We start from the raw sequence: 22423 nt of genomic DNA, 5'->3' as shown, positions 1-22423 counted from the left end.
AGGTAACTCTTGTTCCCCGGCTTACCTCGGCAAACAACGAATCCAAAATCTCACAGATCAACATCGCCATTCCCCTCAATGTGACTCGGAATCCCGCTGCCTCCGGTCCCTTCAAGGTTTGGAATCGTCATGGCCCCGGCTCACGGGCCAATTGAACAGGCCCGCGTTTGCAGTTCAACTGAAGAACGATCCCATTATTCCCGTTCCGCGCCGAAACAAGCTTACTGGCTTGCTGGGCCGCTCTTGGCGTGGGTGGCGGGGAGCTGCGAGGCCGCCATGTTGGTTCGCGCCACATTCTGCTTGTTTCCAACAGACGGGGTGGCTGGGAGACTTGGCAATCCCGTCGCCGAAGCCGGTCTCGCCGCATAATCTATGCTCTGCCTGCGCTTGGCGACCTGTCGCCTGAGACCACTGGTTTGTCCGGGAGATCGTTTCCGGGAGCTCTCGAGTTCTAGCTCAACGATTGCGTTGACGGTTGCTTCTTGGGGCCGCCAGAGAGCAACGGTAGGCAGTAATATGTCCCGGTTTGTGCTGAATTGAGGGCGCAGGGGCACCAGAGCTGTGTCCTTAACGTCTGAGTGCCCCGGAGAGATGGTGTTTGGGGGCACGGTGAGTTCGCCATACTCTGGATAGCAGTCGTCCCGTTCAAGATACTCGGAATCAACGGAGAGCTCGGCAGTAATCCGGTTCTTCGATCTCTGCATTGACTCCCAAATAGCGATTGCTTCTTTGAGGATGGCCTCGATATTTTGTTCAAACTCGTCTCGAATCGGACCCACGGGCAGGAACGGACGGAGAACTTTGAAGATGTCCTCTTTGGCAAACTCAACTGCCATCGAGTGCTGTTCTTCGCCTGCTTCAAATACCAAAAGCAACTGGCAGCGGGCGGCTGCCCCACGACGGGGGTCCAATTCTTCCAACTCTCCCAAGATGGTGGACAGGGTTTCCTGTCGGCCGACATGGCCAGGGAAATAAATGTCTGTAAAGATGTGATCCACGAGGGCCTTGCTCAGCACGAACTCGGCCAGTGCGCATCTCATCAGTTTTGCAGAAGTGCTCATCGACAAGGACAGGGGGAGACGCTCAATGTCGCCGGTAGGGCTTGGGAGCGAGGCCTATCGTCGGCCCACATTAGCATCTCCATCTAGCAAGGTCATTTCGGCTGTCTGGCCGAACATACAGGCGGAACGTTCAGTCCTTGGAAACATCCGAGGACTGTCTTGTGGCATCTGGCTGCAAAGGCTGTAAGGCTCTCGGCGCTTTTGCATGTTAATGAGACATGAGGAGACTGGCAGGTGGACATGTGGGAACGAACAGAGCATCCATGTCAAATTCCTCCAGCTGGCCTTCTCCAAGTAAGTCTTGAAGAGTTGTCAGTTCGTTGTCGGCCATGGAATAACGAAGCTCAAGGTCCGTGCGTTGTGCCTGGGTTATCTTCAGGCTCTCTCGACATTTCTGCAACGTCGATTTGTTTTTGGCGAGGTCGGACGTGAGGGTTTTATTTTCCGCCCCCAGGCGTTTTGCCTCTTGTCTTGCGTCTTCAAGCTCAACCTGGAGGCGATCAACGTTGCGATTCCTTTCATCAGCAGCCTTGAGCTGGTTGCTGTATTCCAACTGCTGTTCGGCGAATTCCTTCCACATGAGATTCTTCTCGACGACGACCACATCCCTCTCTTGTTGCAGTCCCTGAACCTCAGATTCTTTGGCTTTTAGGTCCTCAGCCAACTTTTTAGAGTTTTCGATGACCTTGGCGAAGTCGTCAACCGCTCCTGCATCCTCTTTTATCTGGTTGAGCAGGCCCCACATCTTGTTCACGCGCTCAAAGATCTTTGAGCTGCTCTTCGATGACGACTTGCTTGTGGAGGCATTGTCCTCCCCGGAAGTTTTCTTCTTGTTCTCCGGCATCCTTGGGAGCAAGATGGCTTCGAGTGATGGGCACTTGGGGTGTTCTGATCAAGTGTTTCAAACAAAAAGGCCGTAGCAAGGTGAAGGTTGAGGGGCAACGATACCACAGTCGACACTGAGCCCTGTCTGTTACCTTATAATAACATTGTGCTCGCTCAGTCATAAGGGCAGCAAATCTGGGTAGACATATAATTGGTGGTAGGCATACAAATGGTGGCAGAAAACCGCGGTTTGCTCTTATCTGGCACCATGCATGCATCCTTGAGAGACTGCACTGCAGTCAGTGGATATTGACGCCCCCAGCCGACTTGTTTGAATATTGCTAAGCAAAAGACCCGAAGGGGCGCGAGGACGTTGCTGCCAGATATGGGCGTCGAACGACAAGGGGCAGATAATTGGCTGGCTCCGTTTGCACCGATGGTCCGCGAGTGACAAAGGGGTAGTGGATATCCTGCAGTCCGCCAAAAGACAGACACTAACGCGAAGCCCAAAGACAATATGGCAAGCCGCATTTCCACGGGGCGGTTTACTGCCATTGGTGTTTCATTTTTATGTTTTTTGAGAAGAGATAGACCTCAACCGTCTGTGGCTCCGCATTCAGGACGGGCAGCGGCAGTATGGTCTTTTCCTCCACCAGCCAGCCATCAGTGGACATCAATTTAAAAAAGGCCCTCTCTGACGGGTGCCTGAGCTTGGTAGAAAGCATGATCTTGGTGTCGGTGGGAGTGTCCTCGGCAACAGCGCGTTGGGCAGAGTGTGAGTGTATGGCCGAAAGCGTCTGGACCAGAGTAGGCAACATGTCGTTGTAGGTGCAGTCGCTCAGAATGACGAGATCCCACGGCCGGGATTGAGCCTTTTCGCCAAACACGCCGTCTTTCCCGTCGTTCCAGTCCAAATTCTCGTAGTCAATCCGAGGCATCGCACCGTGAGATGACTGGGCTTGGCCAAGACAGCGCGTGATATTGGCCCGCGCCCACCTCTCGGCATCAGGAAGATCAGTCATGAGGACATGGCCGGCTTCGCCTTGCTCTGGGGGGGTCATGGAAGCGAGAACGCGCGCGATCCCGATCCCCAAAGTTCCGATGCCACATCCCAGCTCGAGGAAGTTCAGGGGCCGGTCTCGGCGGCGCAAGATGGCGCTCAAGAGGGGCAACGGCTCTTTACTGAGGGGGGCCGTGGGGCGCAAGCACATATCCGCAACGAGAGAGACAGTCAGGATTCCAGCATCCCATATGTGGCGGGCAATGCTGTCTCCAATGTCTTCCTGAACCTGGAGGGCGGTTGTGGCAGCCGTGTCGGCCGTGGTCAGCCGGAGACTCCGGAAACACGCAGCGGGCGCGCGTGTAGCTGGCGAGGAGGACACGTCGGCATAGGCACCCAGGATGAGGCCCTCCCCGGTGGCTGGGTACATGTCAAAGGTGCCGAGGGCGGCCAGTTTGCGGTTTGAGGGGCGGACCTGCACCGTTTCGATCTGATCTGATGGCAATGGGAGGTCCATCTTCAGCACCCTCATGCCAGCACGCCATCTGGGGGCGTTGCCGGGCGTCAGGATGACGGGGACGAGGGTTTTCTGGCCATCTTTGAGGCTCGGGTAGGCGCCAATGACCGAGATTTCGATGGGCTCCTCGGGGTCGAGGAACGAGTCTCCAAGGTCCGTCGAGATGGTGACGACAATTTTGATGTAAAAGTTGGACCGTCCTCGCTCGATCGAAGGTAGCCGCAGAAATCTCATGTAGTGCATCGTGATGGCTGTGGGGTGGGTTGGCTGGGCTTAGATCTTGTCCACCATTCAGCGTTGGGAGTGCTAAATCTAGGCGCTGGTTTGGGCAGAATTGAAGGACAGGGGTGGAAGAGCGGAATAACGGACATCCAAAAAGTGATGATCCGGGTTAGGGTTCGAAGCGAAAAGTTCACCGCAACCTTATCCTAGACCAAGAGACTTCAGTGTTGTCCACTGGGGAAGCTGCGATGCGCCCTGGGATCTCTCCTGACCACTGCACAACCTATTGCAAGGACTTGTGTGGAGTCTCGAGACGGACGGGACATCGTTCCTTCCCCCTCTCTGTAATCCAGCCGCTGCATAGCATATTCGGTTCCATCGGTTACCTTTCCTGCTATGCTAAAGAGTGCCGTTGGAATCTAAACCGGGTAGAGTTTCCAACCTGCCTCCTGTCTAGAGTCTCTGAGTCTACCCATGTGAGCAATGGTTGATGATACGCAACATGGATCTTTTCGTCGAACGGGCTTCAGCTCCAGTCCGTGGCTTCAGCGTGACAGTCTAAAGCCGATTAGCGCCATCGGTCCACTTGGCTGGGCTGGGCTGGGCCCGAACAATTAGATGCCATGAGCAGCCCGGCGCCTCCCGAAATCTCCAGCCATGCCACGATCGGTTGTCGCCGCTATCGTCGACGCAGCCCTGCGGCGACGCGAGCCATAAAAGGGACCGTGGGTCGTTAACATCGTCAACTTCAATCCGACAGGGCCTGAATAACTAACTGCATTGACTTCCCTCTATTCAAGAGCTAATCGGCTTATTATCAGTGCCCGCGCAAGAGAGCTATCCCAATATCCCAGCATACGACATCCGGCACCCAATCCCCGCCCAGACATCCATACCTTGCCTAGACTAGTTGCCGTCAAAATGTCAAACCCAAGTACAGCCACGACGCTTTTATCGGCGCTGGTCCGCGTAACCGAGGACAGGATTGTGCCACTGACGCGCGCTGGCGTGTCGTCGGGTAGCAAGCTCTTCGGTGCTGCCATCTTGTCGCGAGAGGGCCTGGCTCCGCTCACCGTGGCAACCAACAACGAGCGCGCCTCGCCGCTCCTGCACGGCGAGATCAACTGCATACAGCAGTTCTTCTCGTCGCCTTCCGACAGCCGCCCGGCCACCAAGGACTGCGTCTTCTTCGCCACGCACGAGCCGTGCTCGCTCTGCCTGAGCGGCATCACCTGGTCGGGCTTCAACGAGTTCTACTACCTCTTCACCTACGAGGACAGCCGGGACCTCTTCTCCATCCCCTACGACATCGACATATTGGAGCAAGTGTTCCGCGTCCCCGCCCCCTCGGATACCCCTAAGTCGCTTGCCGCCCGCCCCCTCTACAACCACAAGAACAACTTCTTCACCGCCAAGAGCTTGGCCGACCTCCTGCAAGAAGTGCCAGACGAGACGGAGCGGAAGCACTGGGAGTCAGAGGTTGCCAGGATTAAGGAGCTGTATAACGGCCTCAGCGAAACCTACCAGGAAGGCAAGAAAGCCGGGGCTGAAAGTGCCAGCGTCTGGAAGTGAGCGTCGAGAGGCCAGAGTCTAATCTCTCTGAAGGCCACAATATGCTTTCCACTTTCCGCAGCTGCACTTTGCAAATCTCATCGTGGCGCTTGGGGGTTTTCTTCTTGAGCGTTGCTCAGGTGTAGGTAACAGCAAGCCGTATCCTATATTTCGGAGGTGCTCGCTAGACCATCCCAGATTAAGTTGCTCCGGCCCTCGATCATGCTAGGTCGACGATTTTGTTTATCCTGCCATCCTGTCATTGCCCGGTGTTTTTTGTATCTCTCAGTCATCGTGCTAGGATTTTTTACTTTAGCACTAGAGCCTCGGTTTAAACCCGGGACAGTGTGTTGAGGAGACGGTGTCAGCGGTGCCCTAGGAGTCCTTGTGTACAAAATGCAAGCCCCTTTGTTCGTGGCCCTGAGCTTCCGTTATACTACTTCAGCCAAATCCAATCGTCTGTCTTTTACAACAAATACGTTCACCGCTTTCCCAGTCTCCTTTCCGATCGTTAGCAATATTGAACCAGGGATAAGTTCCAAGACCAGCGCGTTAACGACGTCTCGTGCTTCATCATAATCCATGATCCAACAGCAACCAAACCAGTCAATTCTCTCAATTTCTCAGCTCAAAGAGACAGCAAAAGGCAACCAAGAGTATGCACATCTTTAAAAGGTGGGCCGTGAGCCAAAGTATCCTCAAGGGTCCCATGGCCTCTCGGTCAGTGGGTAAAGTTATATCTCCACCTTGCGTGACTCACCCACCCTCCCCCTTCCATGATGCCTGAAAATTCTTTTCTTCTCTCCATGCCCTTCCTTCATGAGAACCGATAGTTCCGCAGGTACCCAACAACAACAAGCAAACAAAGCTGCGTGGCGCAGCGGAAGCGCGCCGGGCTCATAACCCGGAGGTCACTCGATCGAAACGAGTCGCTGCTAAACCTTATTTCTTTTGCCGTTTTCTCTTTTTGTCTTTGTATTTTGGTACACTTGTTTGCCACGTTTGTTGTTTCTATTTTACCTTTTTTTTGTCCATGTTTCTATTAATTTCGGAATTTGGAAGGTCTATATTTCATAGCATCTCCGAGAATCTCACAGGTAGTTCAGACTACGTAGTGTTAGCCACTGACCTGGCGCTAGTCTGAGAACAAGCTCACTGTCTCGATTTAGGTATATCATTAGAATGCAGCAAGTCAACTGATATTTACCGTTTACGTTCCTCAGTAGCATAGGTAGTCAAGAGATGGTGTCTACAGACAATATTTGTCCATGGCGGTACTTTTGTTCAAAACTTTTAGATGCCATCTCTAGCATCGCCACGAGTTGTAATTCTCCACGAGTTAGCTTACCATAGCAGGACAACGCATTTCGTGCAAGTATATAATAAAGGATTGCTATGTAAATGATCGTAGATATCCTTAGGTGACTTGTTACAAATTCATGGTCTGACCAAGAGGATCGGACGCATACAAGTTGCCTCGTGTGACCAAACTGTGTAATATGGAAGTTCAAGGGCTCATATTCAGCGCAATCCTTCTTCCATATTCTAGTCACCAGCACCCATTTCACCTCTACCAAACATCCAAAGAGTCATTACAACTTGGACTTATTCAATTACCACGGCCACCCTGGATATGGTCGATATCCGTGCGCCTTGGTGTATTTTGCTCAAAAAGCATACACTGCACACGCCCCCCACCCCTGAAAGGACAGGGCAGCAATGGATGCATTGTTTGCTCTATTTCTAGCCTCTAGGAAGCCGAGGCTAGCAAAGGACAGCCAGCGAGTGGACAGCGCATAGCGCGGGAACAGCGTTCGCATTGCGCTACCCCGCCTTTCGCAGATGCAAGCGACACACCCCAAGGGCACGAGGGAGGGGAAAACGAGAGTGATGGAAATCCTGGAAATCAAGAGACCATCTGAGACGAGAAGAAAAGGGTCTGTGCCGAATCTCCTGCTTGACGTAGTGCAGCCATTCCTCCCGGTCGATAACTTGAGGTGTTAGATTAGAGGGCGAGGTAGACGAGACAGTATACTGCGAACTGTGCAAGCATTCCAAATGGAATCCCAAAAGTTCCAACCCCATTTCCAGCGACAAACGCACGACGTCATCGGCCGCGTCGCGCGCGCCCGCGAAAATAATCATGTTAGGACCCAGCCACCCCCCAGCGGATGAACCGGACCGTCCATACGCTAGCGGCGGATAGCCCGTAGCGCAGCGCAGCTATCATCGCTTATCCCTTTTCCATCCTTCGTCTTTCTCCTTTCTGTCCCGGTTATGGGCTGAAAGAGACGAATTGTTAGCTTAGCTGAATAAAGCCGATACAGTACGGAATATCTCACGGATGACATCGGGGAACCACCCCCTCAGAGACTTGTGCCTTACATACTCCCCCCGCGGGGCTGGCGATTGCGTAATCTATCACTTTTGCCCCTCTTGTTCCTTGCATTGGTTGCCCCATCGAGGGGTTGCCTGGTTTGCTCAGTCTCACCTCTGGGCGGGTTGCACATACCTACACAACATGTTTTCACCCAACTACGCCCTGTAGAAGTAGATGAAGAAGACGGGACTCGTCGGCATGGGTCGCATTACACAGAGACAAGCAGCCTACCGGTAGAGCGGCACGTGTTGATCCCGCCTGGGACTGCCTTAGTGTTCGTTACAGGACGCAATCTGTCCCCGTCGTCGTTGGCCGATCCGATCAGCTTACAGCTGGCCCGGCCATCACCGCCAGACACAGCGCGCTACGTAGGCGCTGACAACTACCGAGAGCTGAGACATGCATGCATCCATCTCAGGAACACGAAGGCGGAGAGAGGCATGCAGGCCTCCGTCGCGCGGCGATTGCCTTGCATCTACGGATGCTCTGTAGAATCTCTCTTTCTTTTGCCCTTGTACGGACCGTACCTGTATAGACCACAGAGGCCGTCCTCTGCAGTGTCCCGCCTCTCTGGGACGGTTTCCCAAATGCCCCATGTGTGGTCCGAATCTGGGGGGCTGGCGGGGTCGACAATCAAGCCGGGCGGCCGCGGGCGGGGGGCAACGGGCCTTTCGCTGGGGCGCGCATGCCCGAGCTCCGCCCGAGTGGGCGCCCAAAGAAACCCCTGTCAAAGCGCCCACTCACCTTCCCCTTCCCGATCCCTCAGCGCCCTGCCCGGCGGCGCTGACAGTTCCGAACGAATTGAACTCAGATATTCGTTACGGATAGGCTGTTACAAATCGTCCCGCGGCAGACAAACAACGTTTGCATCATCATCGTCTGAGTCTTTTTTTTTTCGCTCCTGCCGAGGCCCCAGAGAAGACAAACGGGGAACCTAAAGCGGAAGATGGACAGATACGAATGGACTCGAAGCATCGGGCGGGATCCATCGCCCCCTCCCTCCCTCTTCCAATGATTACGGATTACGGGATTTCGGATTACTGTGTTTGCGTTCCAACCCGAAGCTCGTCTTCTCTTTTCCCCGCCAGCGCCCGAGTAGGGTAGGTAGGTAGGTAAGTAGCGGGAAGTACAGACACCGTGTGCGGAATCACAGTAGACTTTGGAGAAAAACTCGGTGCAACCTACCTCCTACGGTCGCACACCCAGATCCCAAGGCCCCCAAAAAAAACTCCCGGAGGAGGAGGATGGAGCGCGCTTGCTGGTGAACAGCGGGTGGTGCTTGCTGTGCCTCCCACGAACTCGGGCTGTCGTAAATGTGTGTGCGTGTTCCTGACCCTGACCCTGACCCTGACCTGACACTGGCCTAATAATGTACGTTACGTGAGCGAGCGGGCCCGGGGTTAACGGGGCGGCACCGAGTACGAGTCACCGTGAAAAAGGGACCTGTCTTCTTCCTCCTTACCTTAGTCCCGTACATTAGGTATACGCAACCTTAATACTACTTGGGAATTGGACTCCAGTCTGCGTGCGACACAAGCCTGGCGGAAGCGTGCTAGCACGTAGCAGAAGAAAAGCGTTGTTGGTGAGCGCCACACTGGGCGTGACTAAAAATAAGAGTGTATGGTTGCAGTTTTCCATTCCTTCTCCTCTGTCCACCCAACTGTCTGTCTGTCTGTCTGACTGACTGTCTGCACCAAGAATGGAATCTTGTCTGCAGGTTTTGCTTCGCACACGCTCGCTGCTTCAACCAAGCCTCCACCAGCACGCTAAGCACCAAGGTAGGTAGGCATCCCAAGATAAGCACGTTTTCTCACCGTGCAAGCGCTGGTGCTTTTCTGTTTCCGGGTGTGATGGCGGCGGAAGTGGGTGTGGTGTGGGTGTTTTGGCGAATGCGGGAGCCTAAAAGACGTGCAGTAAGAAAAAGTTGGACAGCCACCCTTCTAGAAACCTACCGATAAGGGAAGGGATCTGCTAGCTGCGCGTGCTGGCTGCAGCACGCAGCACGCAATCGCTCCTTCGTCCGAACATTTTGTTGGTCCACCACGCCGCCAAGACCGCAAAAAAAGGGCGGAACCCACGTGCACCAACTCTCGATCTCGATGCCGACATGCACGGCGGCAATTGCTTACCACGTTTCTCGGGCTATGATTAAGCACCGCCGCAACACCCACAGCCTTTCTTTTTGGAATATTCGTCGGCCTATTACTTCCAGGTTGGTCTAGACAAGCAAGCAAGCCACCCTGCACTGTGTCTGAACTAGACCGGGCTGTCAAGGTATCAGTCGCGCCATCTGCACGTGGTAGTTGCAGTTGCAGGCAGGGGCGGTGGCAGTTCAGCAGCTCCCCGCGGGTTGGGTCTGTAGGTTCACATGCACTGAGGCCGACACGAGCACGTCCAATAATATAGCAAAATTGCCTAGACCTACCTAGTTGATGGCTGGCTATCCCGGTGTGAGCTCGGCCTGTCAGGCTTACTCGATGCTTAGGCTAGATCTATTAGCGAGTTGGGGTGTCTCTCTTATTCCCTAGTTAAGAAGGTTTACGCGGGCAAGTCGAAAGGGAATGTTGGTTATGGCGGAAAAATAATAGACTACAAACTTTCATATCCTGCAGTCAGAAATATGGTGTTGCTCTAGCCCTTGTAGCTAGAATAGCTTGAGATCGAGGATGTGTGGTTTAGTATTCCAAAACCTCTTCATCAGGTCTGCGTCTCACACCCACGATTTCATTTACTCCCACATCCCTCCTGAATGGGCTAGGTCAAAGTCCAGCGTAGAGCCTCCTGCTAGAGACTTACCCTTGTCACAGGAATATGAGGTGGCTTTATTTATAGTTGTGCTGGCTTTGGCTGTTAGCCTGTGAGGATTCTCACCTATTTTGTCTATTTCATGGTTGATTTGGATTGCTGTAATTACAAAGGCGCTCGAGGGAGGATGGTCTGGCTAATTGATATACAGGTACCTAACTAGGACTGGGTGTTGTGACTTGATGAGAAGTCGCGAAAGTAGGGGCTACCGTAGTTTGTCCTGTCTCTTAAATACAACTCTCTTTACTAGGTCCGGTGTATGCTTAAAATCCATCTTATTCACGTAGAACCTGGTGTGTTGTTTCTTGGTAATAAGTCTACCTAACGTGCTAACTTATTCTCACCCCGTGTATTTAAATTGCCCTATCCGTTCCAAGGGTCTAGCACTATTTTATCTGTGTCATAGCAACTACAATTCAAATGCTTTCTAGCGATGGAACCTGATGAGGTCCTGCCAGTCTGGGTGAAGAAACCTTAGATAATGCGAGGCAAGGTGCTGGGTTGTAGTAAAATAGAGGCATTGGGCGGTTGGTTTTGCCCTCAATGCTCAAGGTGCCAACTCACGATGAGTTCTAGTTCCTACTATCTATTGGCGAAGTGACTTGATTAATTTGTGCCGAATCCCTCAACAAAGCTGTCGCTTGATTTGAGGCACTGCCATTCACCCACAGCCAATCTTTCCGAAGATGTGATGATACTCTGGAATTAGGCGCATCCATGGTTGAAGTGCATACGGAAAGGAATCAATAGACCGAGAAAACTCTTATTCCATCACGGTGACACGCGCAGGCTAAAAATGGAGGTTGTGTCCGGATTAGGCCACCCACGATAAAGTTTCGCGGCCCCTGATTGGGCACGACCGCATCGTAACCGCCCACACGAAATGTTAGCCCCCGACCAAGCTGCACCAATATTGTGGTGGGGGCTGACCACCATCTTTTCACATCCAGCTTTCCTCGTGGGTGTGGGCGTGTGTCCATCCCAGCATGCCGTTGGCTTCTCTCCTGGTGTGAATTGTATTCAGATGCCGATGCGTTTTAACTTTTGGAGATACGAAATAGGTAGCCGCCTTTTCGTCAATTACCTACCTACCTTACGAGATAGTCTCCGCCATTTGCATTTAGATATTACACTTAGGCCGGTAATTGTTGGGAGTACGAAATGAACAAATCGATCTTATGATAATGTATTGCGTGGTTGCTCTAAAACTATTGCCGTAGAGGCAGCGACCAAGTAGCATGGTGATGGCGAGAACTAGAATATAAACTGAGTCTTACCTTTCACTGGAAAGTTGAAACCTAAGGTTGTAACGTGTCTTGACAAGCAGCCTTCAAAGGATATGTTAATTAGGTGAAATTACAATTACTCTATTACATGAGCATCGACGGATTTATCTCATCTGCTTCACACGAGGACAAGGAAGACACTTCTAATGGTTGTAAGATATAGAGCTAGGAGGGCGAATATATTTAGTCAAGTGGCTATTTAATACAATGAACAACTTGCCGGGATGTCTGAATCTTATCGTCGATGAACTCTAGACAGACATGAAGGCTGTAATTAGCTTTAGGAGCTGTTCACAATCATATTACTGAACTCGTCAGTTGAATGACACATTGCCCTTGCTCCTAATTCTACTAAGACCTTGACGAATTTTTCCAATAACTCAGCCCACCGTATAGATATTTTGATAAAAGAGTGCTAAGTAACCCGAGTGTAGGCGGGATGGATAGGTAAGGTAGTTATCTGACCAAGGTACACAGCGATAATGTGAGGACTATTATGATTCCCCTGGGACGGTGCACAATCAGTCACTGAGAAAAAGAAGATGGTGGGGCCTGTTCGCTAGCACCTGGACTGTAAGGGGGCTGTCGGGCAAAGCGTGAGGTTCTCGAAAACGATTGTTGGGTCGGTGAACTTGATTCGTTCATTGGATCTAGCCAACCCGTCGGTAATGTGTTGTGTTTTTATATCTTCAAGTAAATTGTATATATAATGGCTTCCGAAGGACTTACAATTGAACTAATCCTTAGTCTAAAAGGAGCAGAAAAACCCAAACTTCTTCTCCCTAGTTGTATTACTGGTCACCCACGAGACTGCTGTGGTAATTAAAAACGGCGTAAATGGAGTTACAGAACACCGGACATGATTAATATGGCTCGGAAATTACCAAATAAAAAGAATAACAGCAAGAATCATTCTAGATTTTTTTTTGTGAAAATTAAACAAGTGTCGCAACAAAAACCCGAGAGCAAGACGCCACCAATAAGCACACTCCTAACAATCCACCCAAGGTGACCGGGAGACAGACCCTGGTGTAGGTAGCAAAAACCCGCCCCAATGCCGCTGATCCCACAAGCTAACGAGATCGGAAATCGGAAAGCCGCCGGGCTGGCAAGCCGAGCCAAGAGAGAAAAGGATGACGTCTTGTTGGCCGTGCCGCAGTCGAATCGACCAATGTCTACCGAAAGCAGAAAAGGCATGAAAAAGTGAGGACCGCTAGACCCCCAAGTGGAGACGTCTCATTGGGCAAGCTAACTCGACGCCCCCCTGTCAGCAGCAGGATCCCACGGATGCCCATAAGGCTGAGCGCCGCCCGCGGGAGTGTCAGATTTTGTCTAGTTTAGCGCGTCTCCGGGCCGCAAAACAGCGCCTACCCACAGGTCAGTTCCATGTCAGCGCGCCAGGACAGCCCTTCACAGTTTTTCTTTTGCAGGGCCTGGTGGGCGGACTTGCGCGACCTAGGGCGTCTCGTTAGGATGCGGCACTGTACCGTGCAGAGGAACGGAATGCCTGGCAAAGATACTTTGGCCGACCAGCGCGCGGGTTTCGGCGGTAAAACGACTTGTAATCGGCACGTTGTTAATTAAGTTAGCGAGGGCTGGAGAGGGAGGAAACGGAATGGCAGGGCATTCGGCCCAGTCGAAATCCCGAGCAACCGGCTGTGTTTGCTGTTGCCGGAGCGGAAACCTTCAATTGCAGGGCACCTCTCCGGCACTTGGCTATGGCTTCGGTTCAGCCACTCCGCCTGACAGAGACACAACCTGGATTGACGGCGCCCGCTGCCTACCTTGCCTTGCGGGTAGGTGCATACCTGCCTAACACCACGCTGACAACAGTTGGTGACAGGGACGTCGAAACGCTGACACGTCCGCTTAGGCAATCCATCCATCCATATCCAGGTCCTGCGCCTACCTAGGTATGTATGTACGACCTAACCAGTGAGTTTCGAAGCTTGTGGGGGTTAGGAGGGGAATTACACAGCAAGGGGGTACGGAAACCGAGTCCTGACTCTTCAGGACCCCGGGGCCCCTTGTGTTTCCCCTCGCAGGGTATCTCTGTCTGATTTGGGATTCAACCGAGTTGAGCCAGCCGAGAGAAGAAGAAAACATCATCCAGTGAAGGGAGCGAAGCGGCAAGAGGGGCCGTTGGTTCACCGGGGCGAAGGGGCTTGCATGCGCCCGCGCGAAGCCAGCCCGGTGAGACGGGATGGCGTGCATGCCTCCAAACGGGCTCTGGTTCTACTACCTTTTGGTGCCGAACATAGATGAAGACACCCTCTTTTTTTTTTTTTTTTTTTTTTTTGCGCCAGCCAGCGATATTGCCAACACAGTGTATAATACCCAAGGCACTTTTTTTTAGAGGGGGAGTTCATTGGCATTTGTCTTTGCTTGCTGAGCCGGGATCTAACGAGGAGGGGGGAGTGTGCATCAGGCCTCCCAAGTGTGATTGATAGGTGGGCGTGACGGGGAAGCAAACTGTATAGGACAGCCTCTTTCTGCTTCTCGCTACCATCCAAAAAGTATTATATCACACAAGGCCATTGAAAAAGTCGCCCATTGGGCGTGTAAAGTTGGTACGTTTAGAAACAAACCCCAGCGTGCTGTGCGTTTGCGTCTGTCCGTGTTTGCGTTTCGTGTTTGCGTTTGCGTCGAGTCACAGTCGAGTCGCCCTCCCCTCGACTACAGGGCCGGGAGGGGGTGTTTCGTCGAAACATTTCGGTCCTTGCTTTTTGGCACACTTGTCCTGACGCCTGACGGCACAAGACGGCACGATTTGACTTCGGGCGAAGGGATGAAGAAGAGAGAGAAAGAAAAGAAAAACGGCTCCGTGCGCTTGCCGGCGTGGCGCGGTGTCGAATAAGCATTTTCGGCAAGTCTTCAGGGTGGGTGTAGCAACAAATCCAGTGCAAGTCGCTGGGTGTAGGCGCTGGAAGAAAGCCGACGTCGACGACGAACGACGCGCCCGCCGACCAACTAGCTTGCTCGCCAAAGAATGAATGATGGGCATGCTCGCATGGCAGATCTTTCTGATGGGCTCCGCACGCGCGTGTGTCTGTGTGACAGGGCGCAAAGGTCCTTTTTTTTCTTTCTTTTTTCGGCCCCTCCCAAAAAGAAGCCCCCGCCGCACACCATCCCACCATAAAACACACACCCCTCCTCCACCAGGGCAGGCTGCTACCTTGAGGACTCGGGCCTAAAATAGTGGCCTCGAAAACTGGCCCGCTCCCCAGCTGCCGCCGCCGCACATTTCAGCGCCCCGGGGCTCAGCGCCAGCCCGTCGAGGGTACGGATACCGTGTGCACTGTTTTGGCAGCTGCTGTTTCGTAAACCTCTGCAGTTGGAGTTGAGTTTACAGTGGAGCCCCCGCCCCCATCCCATCCTCGCCAGGTCCCCCCGCGGCCAGACGGGGCGGCCAGCAGCTGGGTGGAGCTATTCAGCGGCGGCGCATCGCCATCGCATCGCTTCGCATCGCATCGCATCGCAATGGAACACGCCCGACGGGGCGCCGCGCGCGGCAACTTACTACGTCCATGCACCTAGGAAAAAAAGCTGGATGCGCGACCCGACGCGCTGGCAATTGCGCTTGCGCAGGTCATCTCACTGGACTTGAGACGCTCCGCTAGAAAAGGTGTGCAAAAACGTGAGGTGAGGTGAGTCACGTTGCCTGGAGAAAACCAGCCTCGGCCTTTTTTGGGTTGTGATCCATGGATGATGGTTCATCACATACCACACCCCACCCTATGGCAGGCCTATCACGGACCAGCCCAAGAGCTGCGCGCGTCGCTGGGGTTTTCACGCCAACTCGTGATGTCGTGATAAGAATCCGGTTATAGGTAGGTGTGGTGTGCATACTGTAGGGCTGGCATTGACGACGCCGCTATGATGATCTGCGGTTGATATAGCGCGGGATATAATACATACAGTAGCGAGGATGGAGGATGCGCATTGGTGGTGTTATGTGATGCCAACACTGCACACACACTACACTGCTGGGGGAAATGCGTGTCACGGCGGTCATGTCCTGCGTGTACATGAACGGATTCGTACATCTGTGTGTCTATGAGGTGTGTCTGTGACACTGTCTGTCTGTGTCTGTGTGCTCGTGTGTGTCTAGAACACTTAACCTGCCTTTACGGATGGTATTGGTGGTGCCCCTTGGCCGCAAACTCAATCAAGCGTCGTCTGCCTTACTCTTAGTCTACAGGAGGAGGATCGAGGCGACGCGATCTCTCTGCTGCTGGTGTCGCTCAGGGCACCACCGGGTACGCGACGAGGGGCACCGGACCCGAGGTGGACCACCCAAGGGATTCCTTCTTCTTGTCCTTGTGGAAGCTATTCCACGCACTGGGCCGCAGGCACGGAATAGTGTACGGCGCAGTTGCAAAAATGCGGTGTCTATGAGCATGCATGCCGTGTGAGTGGTGCCGACGACGAGGCGCTGTTAGTTCTCCGTGGTCCCCTGGACCATTCATTGCCTCGCCCGAAAGAGAGAAGGAAATGCCTTGGTGCCGCCAGCCATCTTTAATTTTCATTACCTTGTGAAGTTTCCGCCCGGGAGGGGTGTGTGGGAAAATGGCAAGGGAAATGCACAAGCCGGTCCGATATCTACATACTGTACGGCAAGCAGACCCCAGAGTAGGTCGTAGTACGCGGGACTCGGCCCAGACGGTGCGGCCTGCACGACGGTGACCGAGGTGAGGGCGGCTGGCTGAGCGGGTGGCTTTTGGGGGGGGGGGGGGATTGTACTCCGTACCGAAGCGTCTCACGCTTTTCCCCGTGCGACTGAGAGGTGTGTCGTCGCGCAACGCGCAGATCGGGAAAATCAGGGGCTGCCGCCCTTTTAACTCTCTCTTTTCTCTGGATCAGGTTTCAGCCTTGACAACCGAACCCATCTTTCCTCGGCACCCACAATCTGCCAGTTACAGGCAGCACAGTATCTAAGACGTTGTTGTTTTTTTGTCTGTGTCTGTAGGTCGATGACATGATGCTAAAAGATGACGCGCCGAGGAGTGTCGGTTGATATCAAAAAAGAAAGCAAAAAGGCCGACCAAAGCGCCAACCTCAAACTCGGGGGCTCAGCCGCGTTCCCGCGCCGCACTTACATACTTGGTGCCTTATTCTTTCCCGGGAGAAAGGCTACAGCAAGCAGCAAATAGGCAGTAAGGATGGGATCGCAGGTCACTTTTTTCTCCTTCTTCCGCCCCCCGCGCTGCCAGCCCAGCTCCGATTCCGATCTCACGAGAGTGACAGCCACTGGGGTTTGTGCTAGGTATGTACAGTCAGCCGCTGGCTGGCGCCGATGGTGGAGGCTGCTGTAGGTGGTGGTGTTGCCTGACTGCCTTCCGTATTTAGGTAGTAGTAGTTGTCGGACTCGGGGATAAGAGGGTCCAGTTGCTGGCTGGCTGGAGACGGCTTGGTCGGACGATGGTGTAGGTAGAGCTAGAACTAGGACACCAAGACACAAACTGGACGCCGAGTCTCCAACAAGACTGAGACAGAACCAGAACATGCGCTCGCGCACGGAGGCCAGTAGGTACACAAAAAGGGAATGAGGCGTCCGTCCCATGTATCGGCTCTCCTTTCCCATATCACACACACCGGTCACGCCTTGCAAGTGTGATATAATTTTTTCGCGCGCCACCGCAAAAAAGGTTGGAGGCAAGTATTGCAGCAGACGGCAGACTACGAACGGATGCGGCACCCGCGGCGCGCGGGGGCGATGTTTCAATCTCGGCCACCCACACCTTAGAAACTTAATACGAGCATGGTAAGCACTGTACGAAAAGATATACTGATGGACCAAAAGGAGACTAGGGAGAGGATGTTTCGTGTGACCGAACCGACCAAAAGGAAACATCTTTCCCCCCTGAATCGAATTGGGAAAAAGCCGGTATGCCGCGTCGCGGGCCCGTGCACGGAAGGAAAGCAGCCGAAAGGCCCATCCCAGAGGCAGAATATACGTGTGTATGCGGCCGCCGGCCGGCCACATTTGCCTTGCCTTGGCGGGTGGTAGCATGGAGGTCGCAGTCTGTCGGTCTGTCTGGAAGATCTGGCGGGATGCTACTACGTTCCGGTGTCCAAGGTATGTAGGCAGGCACTGTGTTCTCGGATTTCAGCAGGGAGTTGGAGTTTTAAAAGGGCTGTTGTGTTGGTGTTGGTGGTGGGCGACGACATGACCTCAAACCGCCGCCCCTGAAACCCGAATCCGAAAAAAAGCCTCTATTCCCTGTTCGGGTATTTGCTTTTTTTCTCCTCCTTCTCTCTAACTGTCCTCTGTTATTCTCTGTCGCCGGGTCTCTTTTGCTTTTCTCGGCGTCGGTATACAGAGGAGATGCGATAATGATTGCGGTACTTCGTAGATATTACAAACTCGATTCGGGGGGTGTGTGAAAGAAAAAGATACGGATAATGGAAAGTGTGGGGCGCGGAGATCGCATGCAAATGTTTTTTCACTTTCTTTTCTTTTTTTTGTTTTTTATCTGACATTGTAATCTTTTGTCCCTCGCCTCCATTTCCTCACTTGGTCGCATCACATCCCATCGCATCGGATGCTTTCTGTACTGTTCTTTTCCACCAAGGGCGTTTCAATGACACGACGCCCTCCGTTTACGGCCATGGAGTCTAATCCAATCCAATACAAATTCATCAGGCAGAACCAGAACCCGAACCAGAACCAGAACCAGAACCCGGACCAGAACCCGGACCATCCGTGCCGTAATTCGCGAAAGTAAAGTTTTTTTTTCTGATCTCTGATCCCCTGCCTCAATAGGATTTTCATGTCCGGGTGTGGGATGGTTGTTTCATCTTACCTGGAAGAGGGGGGGGGGGGGGAGAGAAAAATTTTCTCTCAATCTTTAATTCCTCCCTTCCAACCACCCCCCCTGGTCTCTGATCCGTGGCGCGAAATATTGGAAACAACAAATTATCAACTTTTCGAGGCCAAATCAAATCAGCAGCGCCACGACATTTATCCATTAGGGCTCAAATATAGGGTTTGCTTGCACAAGCCACACACGAAACAGTTTCACGCAGCACAAGATGCGAAAAGAATAGAGAGGTGCAAACAAAATTAATTAATAAAGATTGTGCTGTGCAACTACAATGCTGTGATCTCAGATAGTTGAGGAACCCACCATTTCACAGCAGGAATGTGGGCTGCCGATTCCGTGATGCCCCTAGAAAGGGTTGTGCAACACCTTGGACCAAAGAGTTCACCGAGATGGCAGCAGCGATTGAAGGGGTGCAATCTGATTGAACCTAGAAATCCTCCTTGTTGTAAAATAGTCTATGATCCATTGCATCGGAATTCAATGTCAAAAGCTGGGTATATCCTTCATCCTGTGAGACCCCCAAGAAACAGAAAGGAAATGGGCGGCTCGTATAAATGTATGAGCCACTCAGAAACAGGGTAAAACGGACGAGGCTCAGGTACGCCCAGCGGTGCCCCAACAGGATAATCCAAAAACAATAAAACCTTCTTTCCCAGTCTCAAAACAATCACCATTAAACAGTGTGCCCGGCGGCAGGACCATCGAGTCCCTGTCCCGCGACATATTTCATTGCGCAAAAAAATTGCAGAAGACCGCCCCACTTAACAACCGAAACCACTCCTCTAGATAGTCTTGTACATTCCTCCTCTTGCGCTACAGCTTCCTCGCTGACTCGCTTTTGTTGTGCTCGTGTCCCATCCTGTTTCATCAACATCGGCTTGTGTTCTTGGTATGGTGTCGTCGCCGAAAACGAGAACATTGGGTATCTCTGAAAGACTGAGAAAAATGACGGCCACCGGCTGCGGGACTGCTCCCGAGTTTCCTTTATCGATGAGGCAGAAAAGCCTCCAGACAGACGTGACGAAAATAGACCCCCGATGTATATGACGGATGACCAAATGACCCCGAAAAGAGACCTAATCGTACAACCTGGCTAGTGGGTATATGCGTATATGTGTGTTGTGTGATGTGGTGAGAGGAAGCAACCGACACTGGCGGTATAGATGAGTCCAGGCGGGTGAATAATTTTACATGGTCGGGTTCCTCAGGATCTCCTCGCAGTTGGTGTCAAAACGCAAGTTCCAAAGACGGACAGAGGCCATGAAGCGCTCAGTCTTCTCGAGCTCGCGCTCGCGGCCGAACAGAGTCTCGACGAACTCGACACCGGCATTTTTGCCCAACTGGGAGTCCTTGCGGCTCTTGGCAGTTGACCGAAGCATGGGCTGTTCACAAGTCTTGAGCAGCTTTTGGAGCTTGTCGGTGATGCGCTCGCCAGCCTGGATGAATTCATCAACCATCTCCCGGTTGTCCTTAGATCGTATGTCACGAATGATCTCCTCGGAGCGCTTGATCTTTCCGGCCAGCTGGATCAGGAGAAGCCAAAGCTCGCCAGCCATGTCCGAGATGGGAGTGGCAGGTCCATGATGGTAGACGGTCCAGTCATATATCCACTTGCCCAGGGAGTTGGAGTCAAAGACACTGCCGAGGAGCATGATGGGTTCCTCGGCGGGGTCCCAGTTCTTCAAAGAGTATCCTGGCGGGATTCCATTGTCCTTGGCGTCCTGCTCGGTTGCTTGGCGTGCGACCGGAGGCGGAGGCGGCTTCCTGTGCGCGCTGGCACTGGCGGGACGGGCCGTCTGAGGCCGCTGAAGCGGCACAGACGTGGAGTTGCGCCGCGAGTGTCCGACGACGGGTTTGCGCTCTGGCTCATAGCGCGGCGACGCGTACCCGGAGTCTCTGTCGAAGTAAGAAGGACCGCCCTGTGCATAGTAGTGGTAATCAGTGGGGTGCCCTCCAGCGTTGACAGTATAGTATTCCCTGTATCGCTTCGACTTCGATCGCGCAGGCAGCACGTAGGTGACGCCGTTGATCTCGATAAACTCGTCCTCGTCGGATTCCCCATGAGAGTCTGAGGCCCGATAGTAGGAATATGAGTTGCGACGCTCGCGCCTGGGGCGCGGACCCGAAAAACTTGGCTTGCGCGTTGACCGCGATGAACTCACATTAGCAGTGGCGTATTGGCCGTCGCTCGTGTAACGAGGCGAGAACGAAGGGCCACGGGGACTGCTGTAGTTGAAGCCGTTGGTGTTTGTGCTTCCGTTGCGGAAGTGAGCTCGCGTCGCAGGTCGCTGCTGGGTCGCGCCGAAGTAGTAACCTGGGCCGCGGGGAGATGGCGTCGGCGACGGGCTCGGAAACTTCTTCTCGTCGAAGAAGAATTCCTGGGCCGGAGTAGATCCATATGGCGAGTAGTTGGCCATCCTCTCAGGCTCTTGCGATGTCCTGCGAGACATCCGGATCTCTTTCTCTCTCTCTCGACTCGAAGATGTCGTGTGTTCCCCCCCAGCCGCTGCGAGGGGTGTTAGATGTTGTTTTTGTCGTTTGTCGTTGTTTCCTCAAAATTGGAGCTCAATCGCGCCGGTGTCGTGACGCGGGAGAAGGCGACAACCCGTCACCTTGGTCTGTGGTCGGTAGGAAGATGGGAGGAAAACCTTCTTCTGTCTGAGAACATGTCACTGGTGTTGATATTCCCCGACACGCAGAGTTGGGCATCAAAGTCGTGAGTCGACGACCTTGATGGCGAGATCTGGAAGTTGCTGGACGCTTCGACGGTCCAGGCTGAATAATATTGAAAAAGTCGTGACTGTAGGGCTCGATGCAGAATGATGGAATGGAGGTTGGTAGAAAATGGAAAATTTGGGTGGTTGGCAATGCTTTATAACCCGCACAGCGTTCTCCCCCGTAAAGGCCAGCCAAAGTGTGGATGTGTGTGCGAGCGCAGAGGGGCGGCAGCGAAATCAGGCCGAGAGTGGCATGGATGCCAGGGGATGAGAAAAAGTGGGGGGAATCTTCTTCCCTGTCACTTCCTCGTGGAAGCTGATGGAGGGGGGGGTGGGCGCAGCAGCAGGTTGACCCCTGCTCCCGACCTTAGCGTGTTAGTCACCCCTTTTGGCCCTCGCAGCGCTGGGTTGAAGTAGCCACGCACCCTCGCTCCGTTTGAGCTGGATTCTCCTGGCACTGTATACAGCTCGACCCCTGTCCGCCAATGGCCACTTCGGACGGCGGAGGGAGAGAGAGCGTTGAAAGCTGCTTGCACTGGTGTCGGGCCAGAAGCAACGGGGTAGCGCGCAGCGTCGGAGTTTGTGCCAGCTCCTGAAAATAGACCCGAGCGAGGCAGGGCAACGCAGCTCCGTCTAGTGAGCAGTAGCGACCAGAAATATGGCAGTGCTATTTTCTTCGGAATGATTCACTCAACAAATTTCCATCGTCAAGTGCGGTGCGTGTCTTGTGGATTGTCTGTGGATTGTCCAAATTTCGATTCCTGTGGTCCCGGATTCTCTGTCGCTGGACGCTCAAAGCCCTTGACTCGGCCAATCTGCCACCTCCGGGTAAGCGAAATTGCTTCACGCGACGGCTTGGAAGTTCCAATGTCGCGGCAGGGGACTGAAGTTCAGTGCGTAACGGCCCGTGGAAAATTTTCTCTTTCACCCACGATGACTCTTTCGTCCGCAAACGAGCGGCTCTGGCTGCAACCTAACCTAGGCAATTTTCATCCTGGGAGGCTAGGGTTCCGGAGCGGCGGGAGTGATGCGGCGGAAGTGACGCCAGACGACGTGCCGCGGCTTGATATCAAATGCGGCGGCCGTGTAAACGAAGCGTTGCGAAAGTTGGCGACAATGAATCGGCTGGAACAGCTCCCTCCAATTTGTAGACCACGATGCGATGACTCTTGTAGACAGAGAGTGCTCTGCTCTGCTCGAGCCCACGCAATCTTATTGCCCCGCGAGTCTGG

The 22423-nt window shown here is 53.3% G+C and overlaps 5 protein-coding genes and 1 non-coding gene across 6 annotated transcripts; 2 read left to right on the top strand and 4 right to left on the bottom strand.

Moving 5' to 3' along the window:
- Positions 1–113: 113 nt before the first annotated feature.
- Positions 114–2168, bottom strand: B0T26DRAFT_427898 (uncharacterized protein). The gene is made up of 3 exons (XM_060434936.1): positions 1316–2168; positions 1181–1259; positions 114–1115 (listed from the first exon to the last, which is right to left on the bottom strand). The coding sequence occupies exons 1-3, from the start codon at positions 1903–1905 to the stop codon at positions 222–224; spliced, it is 1563 nt and encodes a 520-aa protein (XP_060293184.1). The 5' UTR covers positions 1906–2168; the 3' UTR covers positions 114–221.
- Positions 2169–2431: 263 nt separating this feature from the next.
- B0T26DRAFT_755017 (putative methyltransferase-domain-containing protein) lies at positions 2432–3646 on the bottom strand (the record flags this gene model as incomplete). The annotated part of the gene is made up of 1 exon (XM_060445893.1): positions 2432–3646. One exon carries the CDS (start codon positions 3644–3646, stop codon positions 2432–2434), a length of 1215 nt encoding a protein of 404 aa, XP_060293183.1.
- A 637-nt stretch (positions 3647–4283) lies between these two features.
- On the top strand, positions 4284–5385 carry B0T26DRAFT_427871 (cytidine deaminase-like protein). Its single transcript, XM_060434935.1, has 2 exons — positions 4284–4350; positions 4447–5385. Exon 2 carries the CDS (start codon positions 4547–4549, stop codon positions 5195–5197), a length of 651 nt encoding a protein of 216 aa, XP_060293182.1. The 5' UTR covers positions 4284–4350; positions 4447–4546; the 3' UTR covers positions 5198–5385.
- A 657-nt stretch (positions 5386–6042) lies between these two features.
- B0T26DRAFT_t209 lies at positions 6043–6114 on the top strand. The gene has a single exon. It is a non-coding gene; the product is annotated as a tRNA-Met (tRNA).
- Positions 6115–16664: 10550 nt separating this feature from the next.
- Positions 16665–18040, bottom strand: B0T26DRAFT_427725 (uncharacterized protein). Its single transcript, XM_060434932.1, has one exon. It carries the CDS (start codon positions 17658–17660, stop codon positions 16743–16745), a length of 918 nt encoding a protein of 305 aa, XP_060293181.1. The 5' UTR covers positions 17661–18040; the 3' UTR covers positions 16665–16742.
- A 1621-nt stretch (positions 18041–19661) lies between these two features.
- On the bottom strand, positions 19662–20891 carry B0T26DRAFT_755014 (vegetative cell wall protein gp1; the record flags this gene model as incomplete). The annotated part of the gene is made up of 1 exon (XM_060445892.1): positions 19662–20891. The coding sequence occupies one exon, from the start codon at positions 20889–20891 to the stop codon at positions 19662–19664; it is 1230 nt and encodes a 409-aa protein (XP_060293180.1).
- Positions 20892–22423: the final 1532 nt, after the last annotated feature.

Source organism: Lasiosphaeria miniovina (genome assembly GCF_030549165.1).
Source record: "Lasiosphaeria miniovina strain SMH2392-1A chromosome Unknown B0T26scaffold_6, whole genome shotgun sequence".
Classification (NCBI taxonomy): domain Eukaryota; kingdom Fungi; phylum Ascomycota; class Sordariomycetes; order Sordariales; family Lasiosphaeriaceae; genus Lasiosphaeria; species Lasiosphaeria miniovina.
Note: the sequence above shows the minus strand (reverse complement) of the source record. Positions and strands in the feature narration are given on the sequence as shown.